Below are 18,992 nucleotides of genomic sequence, written 5' to 3' on the forward strand. Positions count from 1 at the left end.
CTAGAGCCCGCAAGCCACAACTACCGAAGCCTTCGTGCCACACTGCTGAAGTCCACGCGCCTATAGCCTGTGCTCTGCAACAAGAGAAGCCACCGCAGTGAGAAGCCCGCGCACCGCAACAAAGAGTAGCCCCCGTTCACCACAACTAGAGAAAGCCTGCGTGCAGCAAAGACAACCCAATGCAGCCAAAAATTTTAAAATGTAAATAAATAAATTTATAAAGAAAACAAGAAAATACACAACAATTTTCTCAGGAGTAGCATTTTCATAAAGCTGAGCCTCATTTCAGGAGACCATGGCAGGGCTCTGTTAATCTCTTACAAACTCAGCTTCTCTGCTCAGCTGCACCCTCATCCCTCCAGCTGTAAGGACAGCACCTCAGACACTCAGGTCCTTGTAGTCCTTCTCACCTCCCAGGTTCTTATACTACAAATACTTTCTTATTGGCATTCCTGATATACAAGTTACTTTTCTTTTTTTTCTCCTTCTTTGCATACTGTAAAGTTTTTATGACTTTTGCCTGAAATCCTCATCCTCCCAATTTTGTGCTATTCTTGATCTTCTGTTCCTTTAAAATGGGGTTCCAAATTGATCATTTCTGTGATGGATTCCACTTACTTCTGAAAAACCCAAAATTAGAGGTCCTAACATTTTTTTTTTAATTATTTATTTTATTTATTTATTTTTGGCTGCGTTGGGTCTTCGTTGCTGCACACAGGCTTTCTCTAGTTGCGGCGCATGGGCTTCTCATTGCGGTGGCTTCTCTTGTTGCGGAGCACGGGCTTTAGGTGCATGGGCTTCAGTAGTTGTGGCCCACGGACTCAGTAGTTGTGGCTCGCGGGCTCTAGAGCGCAGGCTCGGTAGTTGTGGCGCACAGGCTTAGTTGCCCTGCGGCATGTGGGATCTTCCCGGACCAGGGCTCGAACCCGTGTCCCCTGCATCGGCAGGCGGATTCTCAACCACTGCGCCACCAGAGAAGCCCCTAACATTTTTTTTATTCTGGGTTTTAATGGGGTTGTTTTGACAGTGGGTTTTGTTTTTTATGTGTGTGCTTAATCTACAGTACCTGAGGTACCTTTCAGTCTTATTTGATGTTTATGATATTTTGAATATTTACCCTAATAGCTGACGATCTGTTAATATTGTACTTCCTCTTAAAAAACTTTTTTCCTAGATTTCATGCCCCAGACTTTTGCATACTTATCTTTCTGTTTTGGTAAGTTTCTCATTACACTTTATTTTTACTTTTATTATTTTTAAAATATTTATTTATTTATTTAGGCTGCACCAGGTCTTAGTTGCGGCATGCATGTGGGATCTAGTTCCCCAATCAGGGATTGAACCCAGGCCCCCTGCATCGGGAGTGCAGAGTCTTACCCACTGGACCACCAGAGAAGTCCCTCATTACACTTTTAAAATCTAGGTCTTTCCCAAACACTTCCTTTTGGCCAAAAGCCTTAATCAAATAGATCTCCTCTAACATATCTTAGGTATATGAAAGGCGGCTTATTCTGACATTCAGCAGTTGCTGGTGGAAGAACACCTTCAAAAAAGGTGTAGAGATAGAAATACAAAAAATATTTGAAGGCCTTGCCCCTGAGAAAATTACTAGCTTGAAGGAGTTATATACTTTTAGAAACTTTGTTCGTACTGAGCAATGCATTATACAAAATCCTATTTACATGCTGAGGGTGTAAATAACAACACGGAACTATCAGTAGCATCAATCTACCCTTCCTGGAAATTGGAAAAGTCAATTGCTGTCTCCTTGATGCATTTTCTTGTCATTTTCCTTTGTTGTTTTCCAATTGTGCTTGGCCTCAAAATACCACTACTGAGAAGTTATTTAGTTTGATTATGATTTTGCTTACGACTGTTGTTTCTTCCAGCAATGAAGACAGTCTATTCAAGTTTCCATATAGTTTCAAATTATTACTCACCTAACTAATGGTCAGTTTGAAAGATAAGTATGCACACAATGCTGATTCAGTGAAAGGGAAAGTGGAAAGACGACCTTTCCCCCCTCTTCTACCTTCAGCATGGCCCTCTTCCAATAGGACTTGTAAATCACACTTGGGAAGGAGTTTACTACATAGGTCTTGAGATAAAATTTTAGCCCAAGCCCTTTCTCAAATGCTGATTATTGTTCCGAACCCCATATATACTCAAAGTTGTCCAGTCAACAAGTATTAATTGCATAATTTCTTACATCCAGACATTGGAAGTAAAGAGATGGGTGCTGGTATCAAGAGGGTGTATAACTGGACATGTCCTGGGCATGGAACAATGGATAGCTGTGGGTAGTTAAGAAGGCACAGAGAGGATAGTCCAGGCTAGAGGAGCCAAGAGCCACGCACAGAGGGAGGATGAAACACGATGTAAGCGAGGCTATGGTGAGAAGACCAACACGGCTGGAATGGAGAACACTTTTTAGAAAGTAGAGGGAGACTGCAAAACTCTGGAGGGTCTTGACTCATAACCAGATACCTCACTGTGATGCTCAATAGAAAGCCATTGTTGGTTCTGGAGCAGGGGCATGACATAATGGAGGCAGTGTCTTAAGAGGATGAATGGGGCATTGATTGTCCCAGAAGACTTGGAGAGGGAGACCCTGGAGACCACTGCTGAATGTTCCCGATGTTGAGGGGACACGTCTGCAGCTGCAGCTGTTCTCTACTGTTGACTTCATCTTAAAGCAGTGACAGAAGCCCTCGTGGGTGGTGTTTATTATAAAAAAAAAAAAAAAAAAAGAAAAAAAAACATAAACCAGTTTGAGTTGGGTTTCTGTCCCTTCAGAATCAGAATCCTGATATTTGAATACTCTTTGGAGTTACGTGAGTTGCCTTAGGCTTTGAAAGAAAAGCAATGATTTAGGAAAACAGAATTGGGAGTAGATATAAAGAAGGTAGAAATGAATCACATGAATGTTCATGGGACCAGTTAAAGGGGCATGTTGGGGCCACTGGTGGCTGTGCTAAGCCATTCCTCCAGGCCTGGTATTGCAGCTGAGATTTAGGTACCGCTCTCTGCTATGGCAATGTGCTTGGGACTCAACAGAAATCGTTTCCAACTGGCAGAACCCTTCCTCTGCAAGGACAGTATCTTTTTGTTGTTGTTCTTCGGGCTCTTTTGGTTTTCAAATACAGGTTTTTACCTGCTAACATTATGTGTCTATTATATCTCAAACTAGATTTGCAAAGTCCCTCCCACCAAACTACATTTTCTCTTGTGTTCCCTGTAACTATTCACGGTGGTGCTAATCTCCATTCCCCAGATAACCTTTGGGTTATCTTGGATGTTCCTCTCCAATGCTCGCTCTCCCACCCATTCTGGTGTTATCTCTGGATTATCTCTCCAGTGCAGTGTCTGCTTCTTGCCTTCAAACTCCTCCCCACATCTGCCTCTGCATTTTCTGTCTCTAGTCTCCACCCCAGCCCATCCCCATTCTTATACACTGATGCGAGTGTAGCCCTCCAGGAGCACATATCTCATCAGGCCTCTCGTGATGTATGTACAGGAAGAGGGGGACACTGAATAATATCTCATCCCCATCATTTCATTCCTTCTGTCTAAAAATCTTCAATTAATCCCTACTGCCAACCAAATGAAGTCTAAAAGCAGCCCTTTCTCATTAGGAATCAAACTTCACAACAATTTAATTTGCTTCTTTTTGCTGCCTTACTCCAGAAAAAACCAAAATGCTAGGTTTTTCATCTGCCCCCCCCCCCAACAATAGCTTTTAACTATGCCTGATTTTAGTGTTAGTGGTACTTCATTATCTGTAAAAATGTGTGCATCCTGCTCTTTCTTGCTTACTAATTCTAAACTTTCTGTCTCAACTTCCTGTTTTAATGGAACACAAGAGTCAACTCACTTATACTGACACCCTGCTTCCCTCTCTTCCTTCTCCCTATTTTAAATAGGCATATCACTTTTCCTCCTTCCTATTTTCATACATTTGCCTCTTTAAATAACACGTTGACCTAAATCTCTTGTTAAATTAATTTGACTCCCAACTTTTGAGAATAAGAAATTAGTAACCTCTGCCCTTCTTTCACCTTTTTACCACTCCTATTTTTTCTTCAATAATAACTTCTCCTTTTTTTCCTGTTTAGAATTCCTACTCATTTGATATAAAAGTGCCTGGCTTAAACATGTCTTGTGTTTCCCTCTTACTTTTTCTCTGTTTTGAATTTCTGTATCTTGATGCTATTTTCCAACCCTTTGATTAAATAAATAGGTCTCGTTGAGAAGGTAATATTTGAGTAAAGACTTGAAGGAAAAGAGGGAGAGAGCCACATGGCTTTATGGGGGCAACAGCATTCCAGGCAGAGGGAATAGCCAGTGCACAGATTTTCTTGTGGGAGCGTGGAGTGAGAAAAGGGGGTCAGAGAGATGAGGAGGGGCAGGCAGGGCAGGTCATGAAGTGCCTTGTAGGCTATTAGGGATTTGGACTCTGAGAGAACTGAGGCGTCAAGGAAGGTTTCCTTTTCCATAATATTGTGATCTGTTTTAGTTCTATCTTCTCTCTGAAGATATTAATTAGAAGGTTTTGGGGTTTTGTTTTTCTTGTTTGCTTGTTTGTTTTCTTCTGTTTTCTGAAGTCAGTTTTCTAAGGGTTTTACTTTCATGTTAGTTTATCTTGGTCTTTTCCTTAAGACTTCAGATTTTCTTCAAGGGTCTGGCAATCCTTTGCTGTCATTTCATATTTAAGAATGAGGGACTAGAGGGAAAAAATAAGGGATTAGAGTAGTTTTGGAAGAATATGAATAGGGGGTTGGTACTTAGCTTGGAACCACTTTATTCAAAATGGAAGGAAGAGAAGGGATTTACTCTGGGGTTCCAGCCCCCTTCTTAGGTACCCTGATTTTCTGCAGCTAAGTTATTCAGTTTTTTAATTGACAACCCTTCTGATATGTTTTCCTCACAAGCTAAGTAGCTGACTGTCTGCCATTTGTGTCTTGAGGATGGGGGTGTGGGCAAGGTGAGAGGTGGGCAGAAATTTCTCACACACACACCTTTAATTTAGTCTAATGTTTTTGGCAACTTCTTATATCCTCCTCCTGTAGCACCTTATTGGACTCTGACAAACAGATCAGTATTCTCTTATCTTCCACTTATACCCAAATTCTGAAATACAGCTTCCTCTGCTTTGCTGCATGAGTTAATATTTACTTTACTTTCTACTTTCCATTTTTCAGAAATTTGGGGAAATCACTCTTCTGTTGATGGTTTCCCACCATAATTGTAAGCAGGATTACTACTTCTTTTATAAATCCTCATCTTAACAGGCCTTGGAAAGGAGAGGCAAACATCTGTGCTCCTGTTCTCCATCCTGGACTGGGAAGCCTGTTGGGTTTTCATCACAGGTTTTGACAAAACCAAAGAATACTGTGTTTTCGGCATTCCTTTTTTTAAAAATCTGCCAGTAAGCCTATCAAGAAAAAAGAGAAACTTAATTTGTCATTAACATTTTACTTTAACGTTATGCTGGGCCCTAATATCCATTTAACTTTTCTAAATGTTTATTTATTTAAAAAGTCAGTTCTAGGATATTGCCAAGAATTGGTGATGCAGTTATAAGAATTGTTTTCCCTAAATGTTTCGATCAGCAACCCATTAGAAAAATTGGCAAAATGTACCTACAAACAGCTAATTTACAAAACAGGAAATAAAAAACACTCTTAAATATATGAAAATACACTCATCAGGAGAGAAATGTAAGTCAAAACTATAATGGGACTTTTTTTTTTACCTCTCAGATTTGTAGAGATCAAAAAGTTTAACACTTAAAAAAAAAAGTTTAACACCAATCATTGGTAAAATTGTTATTCTATGTGCTAGGTACTCTGCTAAGCACTCTGAATTGTTTTTTGGGTTTTAAAAAAATATTTATTTATTTCATTTATTTTTTCCTTACTTTTATTTATTTACTTATTTTTTGCTGCATCGTGTCTTAGTCGCGGCACACAGGATCTTTTTCATTACGGCTCGCGGTCTGCTCGGGTTTCTCTCTGGTTGTGGCGTGCGGGTTTTCTCTCTCTAGTTGTGGCGCACAGGCTCCAGAGCGCATGGGCTCTCTAGTTGAGGTGTGCGAGCTCAGTAGTTGTGGCGCGCGGGCTTAGTTGCCCCGCAGGATGTTGGATCTTAGTTCCCCGACCAGGGATCGAATCCACGTCCCCTGCATTGGAAGGTGGATTCTTTACCACTGGACCACCAGGGGAGTCCCTGAATTGCTTTTTAAGTGTAACACTTTAGTAAGAATGTGTAAACACTGCTACATATTATGGGTGTGGGTCACAAAACCTTTTACTAAAGGCAATTTGGCAATAACTATAAATTTTTCTTTAATTTGTGTACATTTTAACACAGCAGTTCCATTTCCAGGAAGTTATCCTAGGGATATATTCACACATAATAAACATAAGGACATATGTCACATAAGGACATTCTTTGCAGTGTTGTGTGTATTTGTGATAAGACTGAAATCACCTAAATGCCCATCAATAAGGAACTGGTTAAATTATGTAAGCCATTACAGTGGAACTCTATGCAGTCATTAAAAAGAATGAGGAAGCTCTATGGGTACTAGTAGGGAAACAGCACCAAGTTAGTTTCAAAAAAGGGGGCAGGGGGGGTGTCTAGAATAACATGCTCTCACTTGTGCTTAAAAAATACATACACTCATATGCATTCAGACTCCCTGGAAGTACACACAGGAGCTGGGAACCATAGGTGCCTCTGGAGAGAAACAGGGCCAGCATAAAACAGGGGTGGGTAGAAGGGAGATTTGTTTTTCCATTTGTAACTTTTGAATTGTGTTGTTGTGCTTCTAGTACCTATTCAGAAATAAATATGTAGATCAATAAATACAATGTAAAGTTTCCAAAGATATACTTATATCAGAATTGTAAATGAAAGACCGTTCTTCCTGATTTAGAGAAATCTAGTTGGGAGACTGAGTGTACTTTGCGGTTGGAGAGGCTTAGGGGTCTTGGAGAGGTCCTGGTCTCTATCACCAACTCCTGCACCTTCTGCACCCCATTCTGCTTCCTGCTTTTGCTGACTGTGTTGTCTCTGTTTCTACTATGGCCGCTGCCCAGCAGCCCCCAGAGTCCTCCTCTGTCCCTATAGCCCATCTCTCAGCTTCCCAAGTATCGCCACCCTTGCCTGCCAGCCAGGGAGCCACCAAGTGGGCAGCACACCAAAAACACGCGTCTTTCAGGCTACAGATCTTGGCGAGTCCAGGTGCAGCCTAGTTTTCAGTACAGGGTTTCCATCCCATTTCCAGGATTTTATCTTCTGGGGATCCTCTGGTGAAACATATCCTATCTACAAGTCACTTCTTAACCTTTGTTGGTCAAGACTGTGGTTTTGAGCAATGATCATCAGGGAGTTTTTTAAATGATAGTGGGTGTAAAACTATCTCACTGGTACTACCATAAAGGAGTTTAGTGACCTTTTTTTACGCCTAAGCTTAGACTAATTTAACTTGAAGGGAGACAAGCACAAGTACAGGTTTATGACTGTAACTAGGAAGGAGCACAGCTTCCTGGACTGAACCACAGTGAGGCACTTGTTTGCATTTACCTGAAATACAGCTTACTCACTCACCTGAGATAGAACCTAATTATCACTTACATGTGATGATGCCCGAGTACAACACATCTTCAGCAGAAGAGGCAAAGGGCCTGGGAGATGGATATGACAGAATAGAGGAGTGTTGAGTTTACTCTAACTCAGAGAGACACTTTTCAGGAGGAATGATAGTTGACCCCATGTAAGAATTCTAATTCTGAAAAATTGTGAAATCTGAATCAAGTCATCATCAGACTAATGAGGTCTAGGAAGTGAGGAATATTGGACTGTTGATAGGGATCGTCCAACCTGTTTTTTATTTATAGATTGTGGTGCAACAGTGTGTGGCAGTGTCTTGTTGAAACCAGCACTTCCTAGCCGGTAATAAAAATGCTGTTGCCTAGTTGGTGAAGTCAGGCTTGGTTGGTATAAGTGTGTCTATCTCACTGCTCTGAAATTCCTACTTAGAAGCTTTCAGGGCCCATAACTGATGCTTACATTGGGTTGGAGATAGGAGAAGAAATAACCTGCCAAAGCCAAGTGAGGGTGGATCCTGTGTTCCCAGCATCTTCTGCTGCTTCTATGCTTCCTTAAAACTGCCACTCATTTTTTTAAAATAAATTTATTTATTTTATTTATTTATTTTTGGCTGCGCTGGGTCTTTGTTGCTGTGCGCGGGCTGTCTCTAGCTGCAGCGAGCGGGGGCTACTCTTCGTTGCAGTGCACGGACTTCTCATTGCGGTGGCTTCTCTTGTTGCGGAGCACAGGCTCTAGGCGTGTGGACTCAGTAGTTGTGGCTCACGGGCTCAGTAGTTGTGACGCGCGGGCTCAGTAGTTGTGGCTCATGGGCTTAGTTGCTCCGTGGCATGTGGAATCTTCCCGGACCAAGGCTCGAACCCTTGTCCCCTGCATTGGCAGGCGGATTCTTAACCACTGTGCCACCAGCGAAGCCCCCAAGCTGATTTATTTTCATGACTTAAGTGAGATCTGTTATTTCATCTCCCTTGTCAATGAGAGCTCAGCTTCACTGCCAGTAACTTTAAAGTTACTGAGAGGCCTTGCAAAAGTGGTCTGTTTCTTCTCCTATGCCCTCCTCACTCAAACACAGGCGAGCCTCTGCTCTTCAGATCCTAGCAGTTTCAGTTTGCCGCCAACAAGACCTCCGTGGTAGGGGTGCTCCAGGAATCATCTCGCCTGTGTTGGGAATTAACTTGCTTGAGTTCCGTAGCATCTTTGAGTAAACAAAAACCTAAAGCTGAATTGGCCCATTGATGAATTTCACTTCTGTTTTGGATGCTGCAGAATTAATCCCACATCAGTCAACACTGATAAATGACCACACTGAGCAAAATGCTGAGCTGAGTGCTGTGGAAAAAAACCCAAGTTCCCTGCTTCTCGAAGTTGGATCATTAGTTGATGAGGGGCCTAGTGAGTTATAGAGCCAGCAGCAGCAGAGCTGAGGTGATGGGATGGGAGGCTCTGTGGAGCTTGTGCCCTCTGGGGAGGGCTTTCCAGGGCAGAACCAGTGCTGGAGACCAGGAGCCAGTCTAGGGAAGAGAAGAGTGGAGACTCTGTAGAAAGAAGTCATTTTAATCTGCACATACCTGAATGCTCTGTCATTGAAAGACATTGTGTGGGTGGGTTGACCTAGAGGCAGGCTCTGTAATCTTGTCAGTGCTAAGTTAGGGGCCCTGCATCAGGACCACCCACTTGGTGAAGGCTGAGTGCCCAGCACTGCACACAAGTACCTGGCGGGGCAAGGAGGGGCTGAAATCCAGCCACTTTGCTTCCTCTGCTCCTTGGTGCTGGGCTCTTTCTGCCCAGAGCAAGGGGCACCATTTCTCTGCCAAGTCCTGTGTCAGTAGGGCTACATCCAGAGAGACAGCACCTTTTTATGAGTGCTCCTGGCCGGGTGTGGCTCTTTCTGAGTCTTCAAGGGTGCTGCTGTGCAGGACAGCTGCCGTGTTGCCTGTAAGTCTGAATCTGACCCTGCGTAGCACAGGATTCCATAAACATGTGAATGAATGCTGAGGTGGATTATTGAAGTTCCACACACACTTCGTCTCCCTACTTAAAGAGGGACTCGAGTGGATTTCTTTTTGTCTTTTTTTTTTGTGGTTTATTGTATTTCAATTTACTCGACTAGTTTGTGGAAACTTGTTGAAGAGATTTTCTGATTTGCTTTTTTTCAACCATTTTTTTCCCTTGAAGTATAGTTAATTTACAATGTTGTATTAGTTTCAGGTGTACAGCAAAGTGATTCAGATATATATATATGTACTTTTTCAGATTCTCTTCCATTATAGGTTATTATAAGATATTGAATATAGTTCCCTGTGCTATACAGTAGGTCCGTGTTGTTTATCTATTTTATATATAGTAGTGTGAATCTGTTAATCCCAAACTCCTAATTTATCTCCACCACCCACCCCTCTGTCCCCACTGCTATCCCCTTTGGTAACCATAAGTTTATTTTCTGTCTGTGAGTCTGCTTCTGTTTTGTAAATAAGTTCATTTAAGTGGATTTCTTTTTCTTTTGTTTTGTTTTTTTTTTTTTGGTTTATTGTATTCAATTTACTTGACTGGTTTGTGGAAACTTTTTTTTTTCGTTTTGAAAAACCTATTTACTTTTCCAAATATTATTTCAAATACATGCTTTACAGGCCACTATGGGTCAGAAACATTCTGTAGAAGAAATTATTTTGATAGACATTGAAAATAATTTTAATAGAAGAAAAAGCTCATATTTATCTAGATGTGGCTATGTTCCACAGGAAGATTTCGACGTCTAAAGTGCAAAGACAAAATGACTGTGGCTTTTCTTGCCACTCAGAATATTGACAATCTTCCCTTAGAGCCTACTCTTTTTTTTTTAATATCAAAATCTAATAAGCCAAATTTATTCAAGAAGAGTTATATCCATTTTCCTTTAACCTTCTTAATCTACCAAGGACAGTAACTTATGTAAAAGCATGCCTGTTTTTTCCTTTAGAGCTTCTTTTTTCTTTTTTTTTTTTTTAATTGGAGTATAATTGCTTTACAATGTTGTGTTAGTTTCTGCTGTACAATGAAGTGAATCAACTACATGCATACCTATATCCCCTCCCTCCCGCCACCCCCCATCCCACCCATCTAGGTCATCACAGAGCACCGAGCTGAGCTTCCTGTGCTTTATAGCATGTACCCACTAGCTATCTATTTTATGCATGGTAGTGTATATATGTCAATCCTAATCTCCCAATTCGGCCCACCCTCACCTTCCCACCCTGTGTCCACATGTCCATTCTCTACGTCTACATCTCTATTCCTGCCCTGCAAATAGGTTCATCTGTACCATTTTTCTAGATTCCACATATACATGTTAATATACGATATTTGTTTTTCTCTTTCTGGCTTACTTCACTCTGTATGACAGACCCTAGGTCCATCCACATCTCTACAAATGACCCAATTTCGTTCCTTTTTATGGCTGAGTAATATTCCATTGTATATATGTGCCACATCTTCTTTATCCATTCATCTGTCTGTGGACATTTAGGTTATTTCCATGTCTTGGCTATTGTAAATAGTGCTGCAGTGAACATTGGGGTACGTGTGTCCATCTGAGTTATGGTTTTCTCAGGGTATACGCCCAGTAGTGGCATTGCTGTGTCATATGGTAGTTCTATTTTTAGTTTTTTAAGGAACCTCCATACTGGTCTCCACAGTGGCTGTATCAGTTTACATTCCTACCAACAGTGCAGGAGGGTTCCGTTTTCTCCACACCCTCTCCAGCATTTGTTGTTTGTAGATTTTTGATGATGGCCATTCTGACTTGTGTGAGGTGATAACTCATTGTAGTTTTGATATGCATTCCTCTAATAATTAGTGATGTTGAGCATCCTTTCATGTGCCCCTTGGCCATCTGTATGTCCTCCTTGGAGAGATGTCTATTTAGGTCTTCTGCCCATTTTTGGATTGGGTTGTTTGTTTTTTTGATACTGAGCTCCATGAGCTGTTTGTATATTTTGGAGATTAATCCTTTGTTGCTTCCTTTGCAATTATTTTCTCCCATTCTGGGGTTGTCTTTTCGTCTTGTTTATGGTTTCTTTTGCTGTGCAAAAGCTTTTAAGTTTAATTAGGTCCCATTTGTTTATTTTGCTTTTATTTTCATTACTCTAGGAGGGGGGGTCAAAAAAGATCTTGCTGTGGTTTATGTCAAAGACTGTTTTTCCTATGTTTTCTGCTAAGAGTTTTATAGTGTCTGGTCTTCCATTTAGGTCTTTAATCCATTTTGAGTTTATTTTTGTGGATGGTGTTAGGTAGGTGTTAGGTAGTTGGGTGCCAAGTAGACGGTACACTGACCTTTAGAAGTAGGGCTCCAATGGACAACGGGGGGTGGAGGATTGTCAAGCATCAGAATGAATTCAACTTAAGAACAAACTGGCTCTGATCCCAACCAACCCCAAAGTCTAGCCAGAGGCCCATTAGAAATAAATGCAAATTGTAGTATCACTTTTACAAGGTTGTGCCACTTAACACTGTTGAATCTAATCAATCCATATTAAAGCTAAGCACACTCCCATTATTAGCTCAGTCCTCACCGTATCCCATTTCTATGAAGGCTCCTGTGGAAACTTTTTGAAGAGATTTTCTGATTTACTTTTTTTTTTAACATGTTTTTTCTTGAAGTATAGTTAATTTACAATGCTGCGTTAGATTCAGGTGTACAGCAAGGTGATTCAGAGATATATTTATATAAATACACACACATATATGTGTACTTTTTCAGATTCTTTTCCATTATGGGTTATTACAAGATACCGAACATAGTTTCCTATGCTGTACAGTAGGTGCGTGTTGTTTATTTTATATATAGTAGTGTGAATCTGTTAATCCCAAGCTCGTAATCTATCTCCACCACCCACCCCTCTACCCCCACTGCTATCCCCTTTGGTAACCATAAGTTTATTTTCCATGTCTGTGAGTCTGTTTCTGTTTTGTAAATAAGTTCACTTGAGTGGATTTCTTATGCTTTTGAAGAATAGGAGTAATGTGTGTGTCTTGGGGGATAGAGGGAAAAGGCAGGGATGTGCTCAAAGGGCCCTTAACAGTTCTAAAATTCTTGGAGTCCATAAATTAAACTTGATATTAAAATAAATCTTCTATTTTAAACCAAAGCAATGTTTTCATTTTAATATTTCAAGGCTTTCCATGTACCTTTTATCACATAATGCAATTCAGTTATGGACTGAGTCCTTTTAATGTACGTAAGTGCTTTAAGTACTTTGAAAAGAATTAAAGAAATAGAAGGTTGGGCCTATGTCCTCAGATGTTAACCTACCTAGAAAAAGAGAAATGCTCACTGCAGAATGAGAGTATCAACCATTCATAGGGATTATTACTTGGATACCTTGTCAGACATACCTGGTTTTGATTTTGACACGACAATAGGACTCCCAATGTGGGCTGGGATTTCCATGTGCTGTGAAAAGTGGTAAGCAAGCAACCACAAAGGTTCAAGTAACCAGTAACATTTCCTGCCTGTGAGGTTTTTTGCAGGTGAAGATACCAAATGGGTGGTAAGTTAGGATTAAAATTAGCTAAACTGTCACAGCAATGCTGTCTTCCTTTACACTCAGCCACCGTGGAGTTCTCATGGTCTAGAAGTATGTTTTGTGAGTCCTCTGCTGTGCAGGCTGACACCAAAGAAGGTCTGATCCATGCTACCACCTTGTGTTCTCCCTGGCCACATTCCTTCCTCTCCTCCCATGTTGAAATGGTTTCCCCTGATCCCAAGACTGAGGGAGCTCACCTGTGTCCACCGCACTGGCCGTCCTCCATCTGTTAATGGTTCAGCATGCTGACCCTCTGACTTACTGTCCCCTCTACTCCCTTTTTCACCAAGGTCAGACCTAGTTTTCCAAAAGCCTACTGAGTGCGATTATATACCAGCACTATCCTAGACCTCATGGTCAGTATAAAAATCAATGAGATTCTTCTCCCCAGCCTGTGGCTCCCACACTGAAGAGCTAGTAAGAGGGCTCGGAGGATAGATGCGTGGCTGGGGGGTGGATGGAGGCGAAGAAAGAAAATATGAGAATGGGCATGTACACAAAGGCCTCCCGGATGGACAGACCTGAGTTTGAATCCCAACTCAGACAGGTACTAGTTCTGCAAACTCGGGCAAGAAATTCACTATGTGAGAGCCTCAGATTCCTAGTCTGTGAAATGGGAGTAATAATTCCCACCTAGCCTGGGTGGTGGTGCGGATTAGAGAGTGTAATTGCTGAGAGAAGCGCTTGGTGAAATTAGCAAGCACCCAAACCAGGACCTATATAACTACAACGAAAGATTATAAGTGACGTAAGTGCAAACAAACGGGGTGGGAGCGCCCAGCAGAAAGGCTCACAGCTGGCAGGAGGCCGCACGTGAGCTCTTGCACAGGTCAGGGGCCCTCCCAGCCTCTGGGTGATCTTCCACCTCCATGCTGGGCTGGGCAGAGCCAGGCAGCACGCAGGGCCCACGGGCCGCATACCCGGGAGCCGGCGAGTCCCTGCAAAGTCGGACATTTACCTGCACATAAACCTGCACGTGTATCTGAAGCAGGCAGGACCCGGAGCTCCACCCCCTGGGGCACCAGCTGAGGGGGTAGAATGGAGGGATGGAAAGGGCACCGCTGTCCTTGTTGACTTCAGCCAGTCCCGGGCATTGAAGATCATTCCACTCTCCAGAAAGCGAGGTCACGTCATCGTTTTTCCCTCCTCCCCACTCTGGATATCTAAGGTGAAGTGTTTTCTCTTCTCCAGCTCAGAGGCTGAAAACGGTGTGGAGGAGAAAAAGAAGGTCTGCAGGGCGCCAGCAGCCCTGTCCCCTGCTCCGTGCAGCGAGGCCGAGTCCGCAGACCAGAAGAGAATCATCTCCCTGCGGTGAGTCCTCACCTTGACTCTCTCTGTTCTTTCGGCCTTTCGGGGAGGAGGGGTTGCTGGGAGGAGCTGGTGTTTCCAGTTTTATGGTGGTGGTTAAGAGTCAAGATCTCCTACAAGCAGATGACACCCCTGAGAAAGAAGTGGGGTGTTTTTCCTTGATATCCAGGCACTGGCACCTGCCTTCCTTTCTCAGCTCTTCCCACCAGCCTCTCTTCTCCTTCCCACTCCAGCCTTCTGCAGAATGTCTGTCCCTTTCTGAAAGCACTGATTTTGCTACATGATAAAGCCGGGGTGGGCCCCTCTCTGGCAGGGAGTTAGAAGCACCTGGAAAGGCTGCCAGGGCTGCTGATGAGGCCGCCCAGGTTGGATTGTCTGCTCGGCCTGTGGGTGTGCACATCTGCTGTCTCACTTTCCTGGCAGCCACGGAAAAGAGCGGAGGGAAACCCTGCCTGGGATCCCCGGGTGGGGTGTGCACATCTCCCTGGGCTGCCCATTTCCTGGGGCCGGTGCTGGAAGCCGGACTCAGTTTGGTCGTGGGGCTGTGAGGGGACAGGCGGTTTGAGATGTGGAGCTCTGGTCCCCATCACTCTCAGGGGCACCAATTATGTGCTTTCTTTCACATGGAAGGAAGAAGTAGGAACTTCGAGTTGCTTTTCTGCCCTTAAAAGAGAATGGTTAAGCCAGTGATCAATTACAGGTAACTGTGGCCATTTATCCACACCAAGTGGAGGAGTAATAGCTCTCCTCCCCGTATTAGAACTGTCAGAACTGCTACCTTCTATGTCTTTTTTCCTCTGCTAAAGGATGATTAAATAACTCCTGCTTTTCCTTTCCTTCCTGGCTACCCAGCCCATGGCTTCTCTGCAAATCTATACCTCAGTCAGGACCAAGCATAAGTCTTCACTCTGCCCCCAGATTTTTGTATTCTGACTATCACTCCCAATTCTGCCTCCATCTTTTCTGCATGACTGTTTTGATGCATCTCACTTTTAACCGTTCTTTCTATAGCTGTTTCCTGTCAGAGCATCCTGCCTCACTTACCAAACAAAGGCACCAAGCCTGTTGTTTCTTGTATCTTTCACCACTATTGACTGGCTACTGCAGGCGCTCTGAATGCACTGCACATGTAACTCCACCTTCCCCAGGCTTCAGATGAGAATAACACACATCATGAGGGCATGCTTGTTCAACTTCACCAGTGTGTTATCTGTGTGGCTGCAGAGAGTCCTGCGCTTGGTTGAAGGCTCTGCTCTCACTGTCTGGCAATTCTGAATTTTTGAATAAAAATTTTTTGCACTCGGTTTCAGGTCCTGCTCATAGTCATCTGTATGAAGTGAGACTAACACAGTTGAAAAGACACAAAGAAATAAGGCATGTAAATAAGCATGCCTCCCACCCCTCCCTCAGAGCCAATGCTGTGCAGACAAGCCCTTCTGCTTGTGCCTCTTGAAATCATCAAGGATTAGTGGCTAGTATAAATAATAGGTAATTTGACATTTGTAAAAACAATTTTATTTTCAAGTAGAGTACAAATGTCTACTCATAGTTTTTTTAAAAAAATAATTCCTAGAATTCTAAAGAAATTTATATCTGTGAGTTGGTTCAATGGCCAGTAACTGAATCCAAATCTCTGTGCCTTGAATTGATGAGAGATATTTTGCCTCTGGTTTGAGCACTGTGGACCCAAAACTGTTGCGGGTAGCAGAGGCCTGGGACATCACATAGTCAGTCTCTTCACAGCTGAGAAAGCCAGAGTCCAAAGTCTCTCTAACTTCATTTCTGTCCCTCTGTCACACCCATAGGCCACCCAGATTGCTTAAGAGTCTTCTTAAATTCACTTTGAACCAAACATTATTTTAACTGAGCCTCATTCTAAAGAATCCTATCGTGGAATCATGAATTTCATGTGCCATTTTTTTCCCCCAATAAACAGAAAAAAATCTACATAATTGTATCACAAATTTTTTTCATGTGTATACCTCTAAAAATCATGCATGCATTCCGCTTTGAAATGGCTGGGTTTCGCCGTACGGTTGAAGATGCAAATTCTACTCAAATGAAGAGCCAGGACTAGAATCACCTTGGAAAGAAATCCGGGAGCTCTGACCTCTGCCCTTATGCGAACAAAGGAAGGACTTCCAAACATGTTCTTTTTTTATCCTGATTTCACTTCTATTTTCCCACTCTGGGATGTTCTGTCTCTCTTTTCCTCATACCCAATTCCTGCTAATCCTGTTAGGCCCAGTGTATTAAACCCTCATAGACCTGCTGGTCTCTTCTCTTACCTCCTGTTGGACTTAACTGTCTCTATACCGCCTCCTAACGCCTATGATATGTATTGTTTTGATGCTACATCATGTACTGCCTTTTTAAAAAGATGCTTGATATGCACACAGGCTCCTTAAGGATAAGGGCTGTCTTGTGTGCCCCAAGGCATTTAACATTACGCCTCACTCAATTAACACTTGCTAAGTATTCATAGAATTCTGGATTGAACTATAGCTGCAGTTTCAATAATCAGCCTCCAATACTCCTCTTTATACTGCTTAAAATACTTTTGAGATGATATAATTACTTTCACAGCTCAATCGATACTTCTCCCTTCCATAAGGTACAGTTTCTTCAGTTTGGGATCCCAGCCTGCTGGAATCACCCCGTCTCCCACACCATGTCCTTAGAGTCCTGAGGGATTATCGATGTCTAGAAGAGAAAAATCAATGTCTGGCTTTCTTGTGAGCTGGTATAATAATCAAGATGTATTACATTGTATAGTATACAATTAATGGTAGCGTAAAAACTTCATCTTACGGACTTCTTGGATTTTCTTTCCTCAGGTCAAAATCCAGTTTTGATGGTGCCTCTTTAGCAAGTGAGAAGAACGACTGTAAAACAGAAAGCAAGAATGACTCTAAGACTGAAAGGAAAAAGCTCTCATCTTCCAGCCAGGTAATTTGCGAATGAAATGTGTATTGTCTCAGAGGGCAACAGAAGCATTGAAGCCAATGGGAAGAGGGAACGCAAGGGTCAGGACTAAGGTAGGCACAGATTTTAGAGAATCAGGAAGAAAGGACCGGCTGCAGTTCCCTCAGGCGAGCTTTCATCAACATTATATTTCACAGCTGACCATGCAGCACATGCAGAGGGGCAGTGAGTACTGCACTGTGACCCCTCACTCTGACAAGTACCCAGAGAGCAGGGGCCAACCCAGAGCCATGTGCTTGTCTAATAATTAGCGGAGACCAGGAGAGGTGTGACATCCTTGCACTACAATTAAAGAGTGTGATAAGGCACCTGTGTGAATAGAAGGCTTCCCAACTGCACAAGGAGGAGGAAAACCTGGGAACAGGGTCATGATTCTTCTTTGGAAGCAATTTGGGGTCTGCTCCAAAATACACCCAGATGGGTAACAAAGCCCAGTTCTGTGTCATAGAGTATGACATACTTACTGGGGCCAACAGTTTGGGTTTTTTTTGACACTTCACTCCTAAAATACTTGAATATGTGTCTACTAAGAACTAGAACAAGAAACTGTTGGCTCACCCAAGAAATTTAACTAAATAGTAAATATACAAAAATATTACTAATATGAAATCCATTTTCGATTTCCACAATTGTCCCAGTAGTGAATGTCCTTTATAAAGATTTTTTGCTCCCCCCTCTCTAGAATTCAGTTGAGCCATGCATTGCATTTATTTGTCATGTCACCTTTAATTTAGATCAGTCCCTACCTTTTTTTAAATTTTATTTTTATTAATTTCACATTTTTGAAGACTCCATGGCCCAGGATATTTTTAAATCAAGCATGCAACCAATGCTCACTGTAGCCATTAAAAAGAAGATCTCGGCAAAGCCCTGATAGAACACCTAGCTTTAATCAAGGAAACTTTCTGGATGCAAGATGTACTCCAAGGAAGCAGCATGAGCTAACCTACTTTATGTGAGGTGTTCATCTATAAACGAGTTGACTTGAGGGGACCATCCGTCATACGCATGACCTGTCTGAAGCTCTTCTTTATGGCGATAGTAGGGCCATTTCTGCCATTGAGACTACTCCTAGTTTGGATAATGCATCATCAAGGGCCAACCTGTGGTATCTCTCTGTTCCGCTCATAAGACTCTGCCTGCTAGGATGCTTTTGAAGAAAAGTGGTCCTGTGGTTGGCGGACCCAGCTCTACCTCTTAGTAGCTGTGTGGAGCCAGTTAAGTCACTCAGAATCCCTGAGGCACAGGGTCCTGAACTGACATCAGTTCCCAGGTTACTGTGGGGCTGGGAGTGGTGTTTTGTGAAAGCATTTTACAAACTGTAAATTGCTATCTATACATTGTTGTCACAACTGGAAACAGATGAAAATGAAGTGATTTGCAGCATTTCAGACTCTTGGGCCTTCTACCGCCCTGGAGAGTTAAGTCTTTTGTGTGAAATCCTACTTGTCACCTCCCCCTGACACTGGTTAAGGAAACGCCTTCACAACAGTAACAGTCACAGTGACAAACCAGGTAGCCATT

General features: G+C 42.5%; 1 protein-coding gene across 2 annotated transcripts in view; it reads left to right on the plus strand.

Annotated features, from left to right (window-relative positions):
• GRAMD2B (GRAM domain containing 2B) overlaps positions 1 to 18,992 on the plus strand; it is a 105,204-nt gene that overhangs the window by 66,025 nt on the left and 20,187 nt on the right. For both annotated transcript variants that reach the window (XM_068535786.1, XM_068535787.1), the window contains exons 2-3: positions 14,367 to 14,486; positions 17,321 to 17,432. In XM_068535786.1, the coding sequence (XP_068391887.1) occupies positions 14,367 to 14,486; positions 17,321 to 17,432 (232 nt within the window). The remainder of the gene's footprint in view (positions 1 to 14,366; positions 14,487 to 17,320; positions 17,433 to 18,992) is intronic.

The sequence above is a fragment of the Eschrichtius robustus genome, chromosome 2, assembly GCF_028021215.1.
Source record: "Eschrichtius robustus isolate mEscRob2 chromosome 2, mEscRob2.pri, whole genome shotgun sequence".
NCBI lineage: Eukaryota > Metazoa > Chordata > Mammalia > Artiodactyla > Eschrichtiidae > Eschrichtius > Eschrichtius robustus.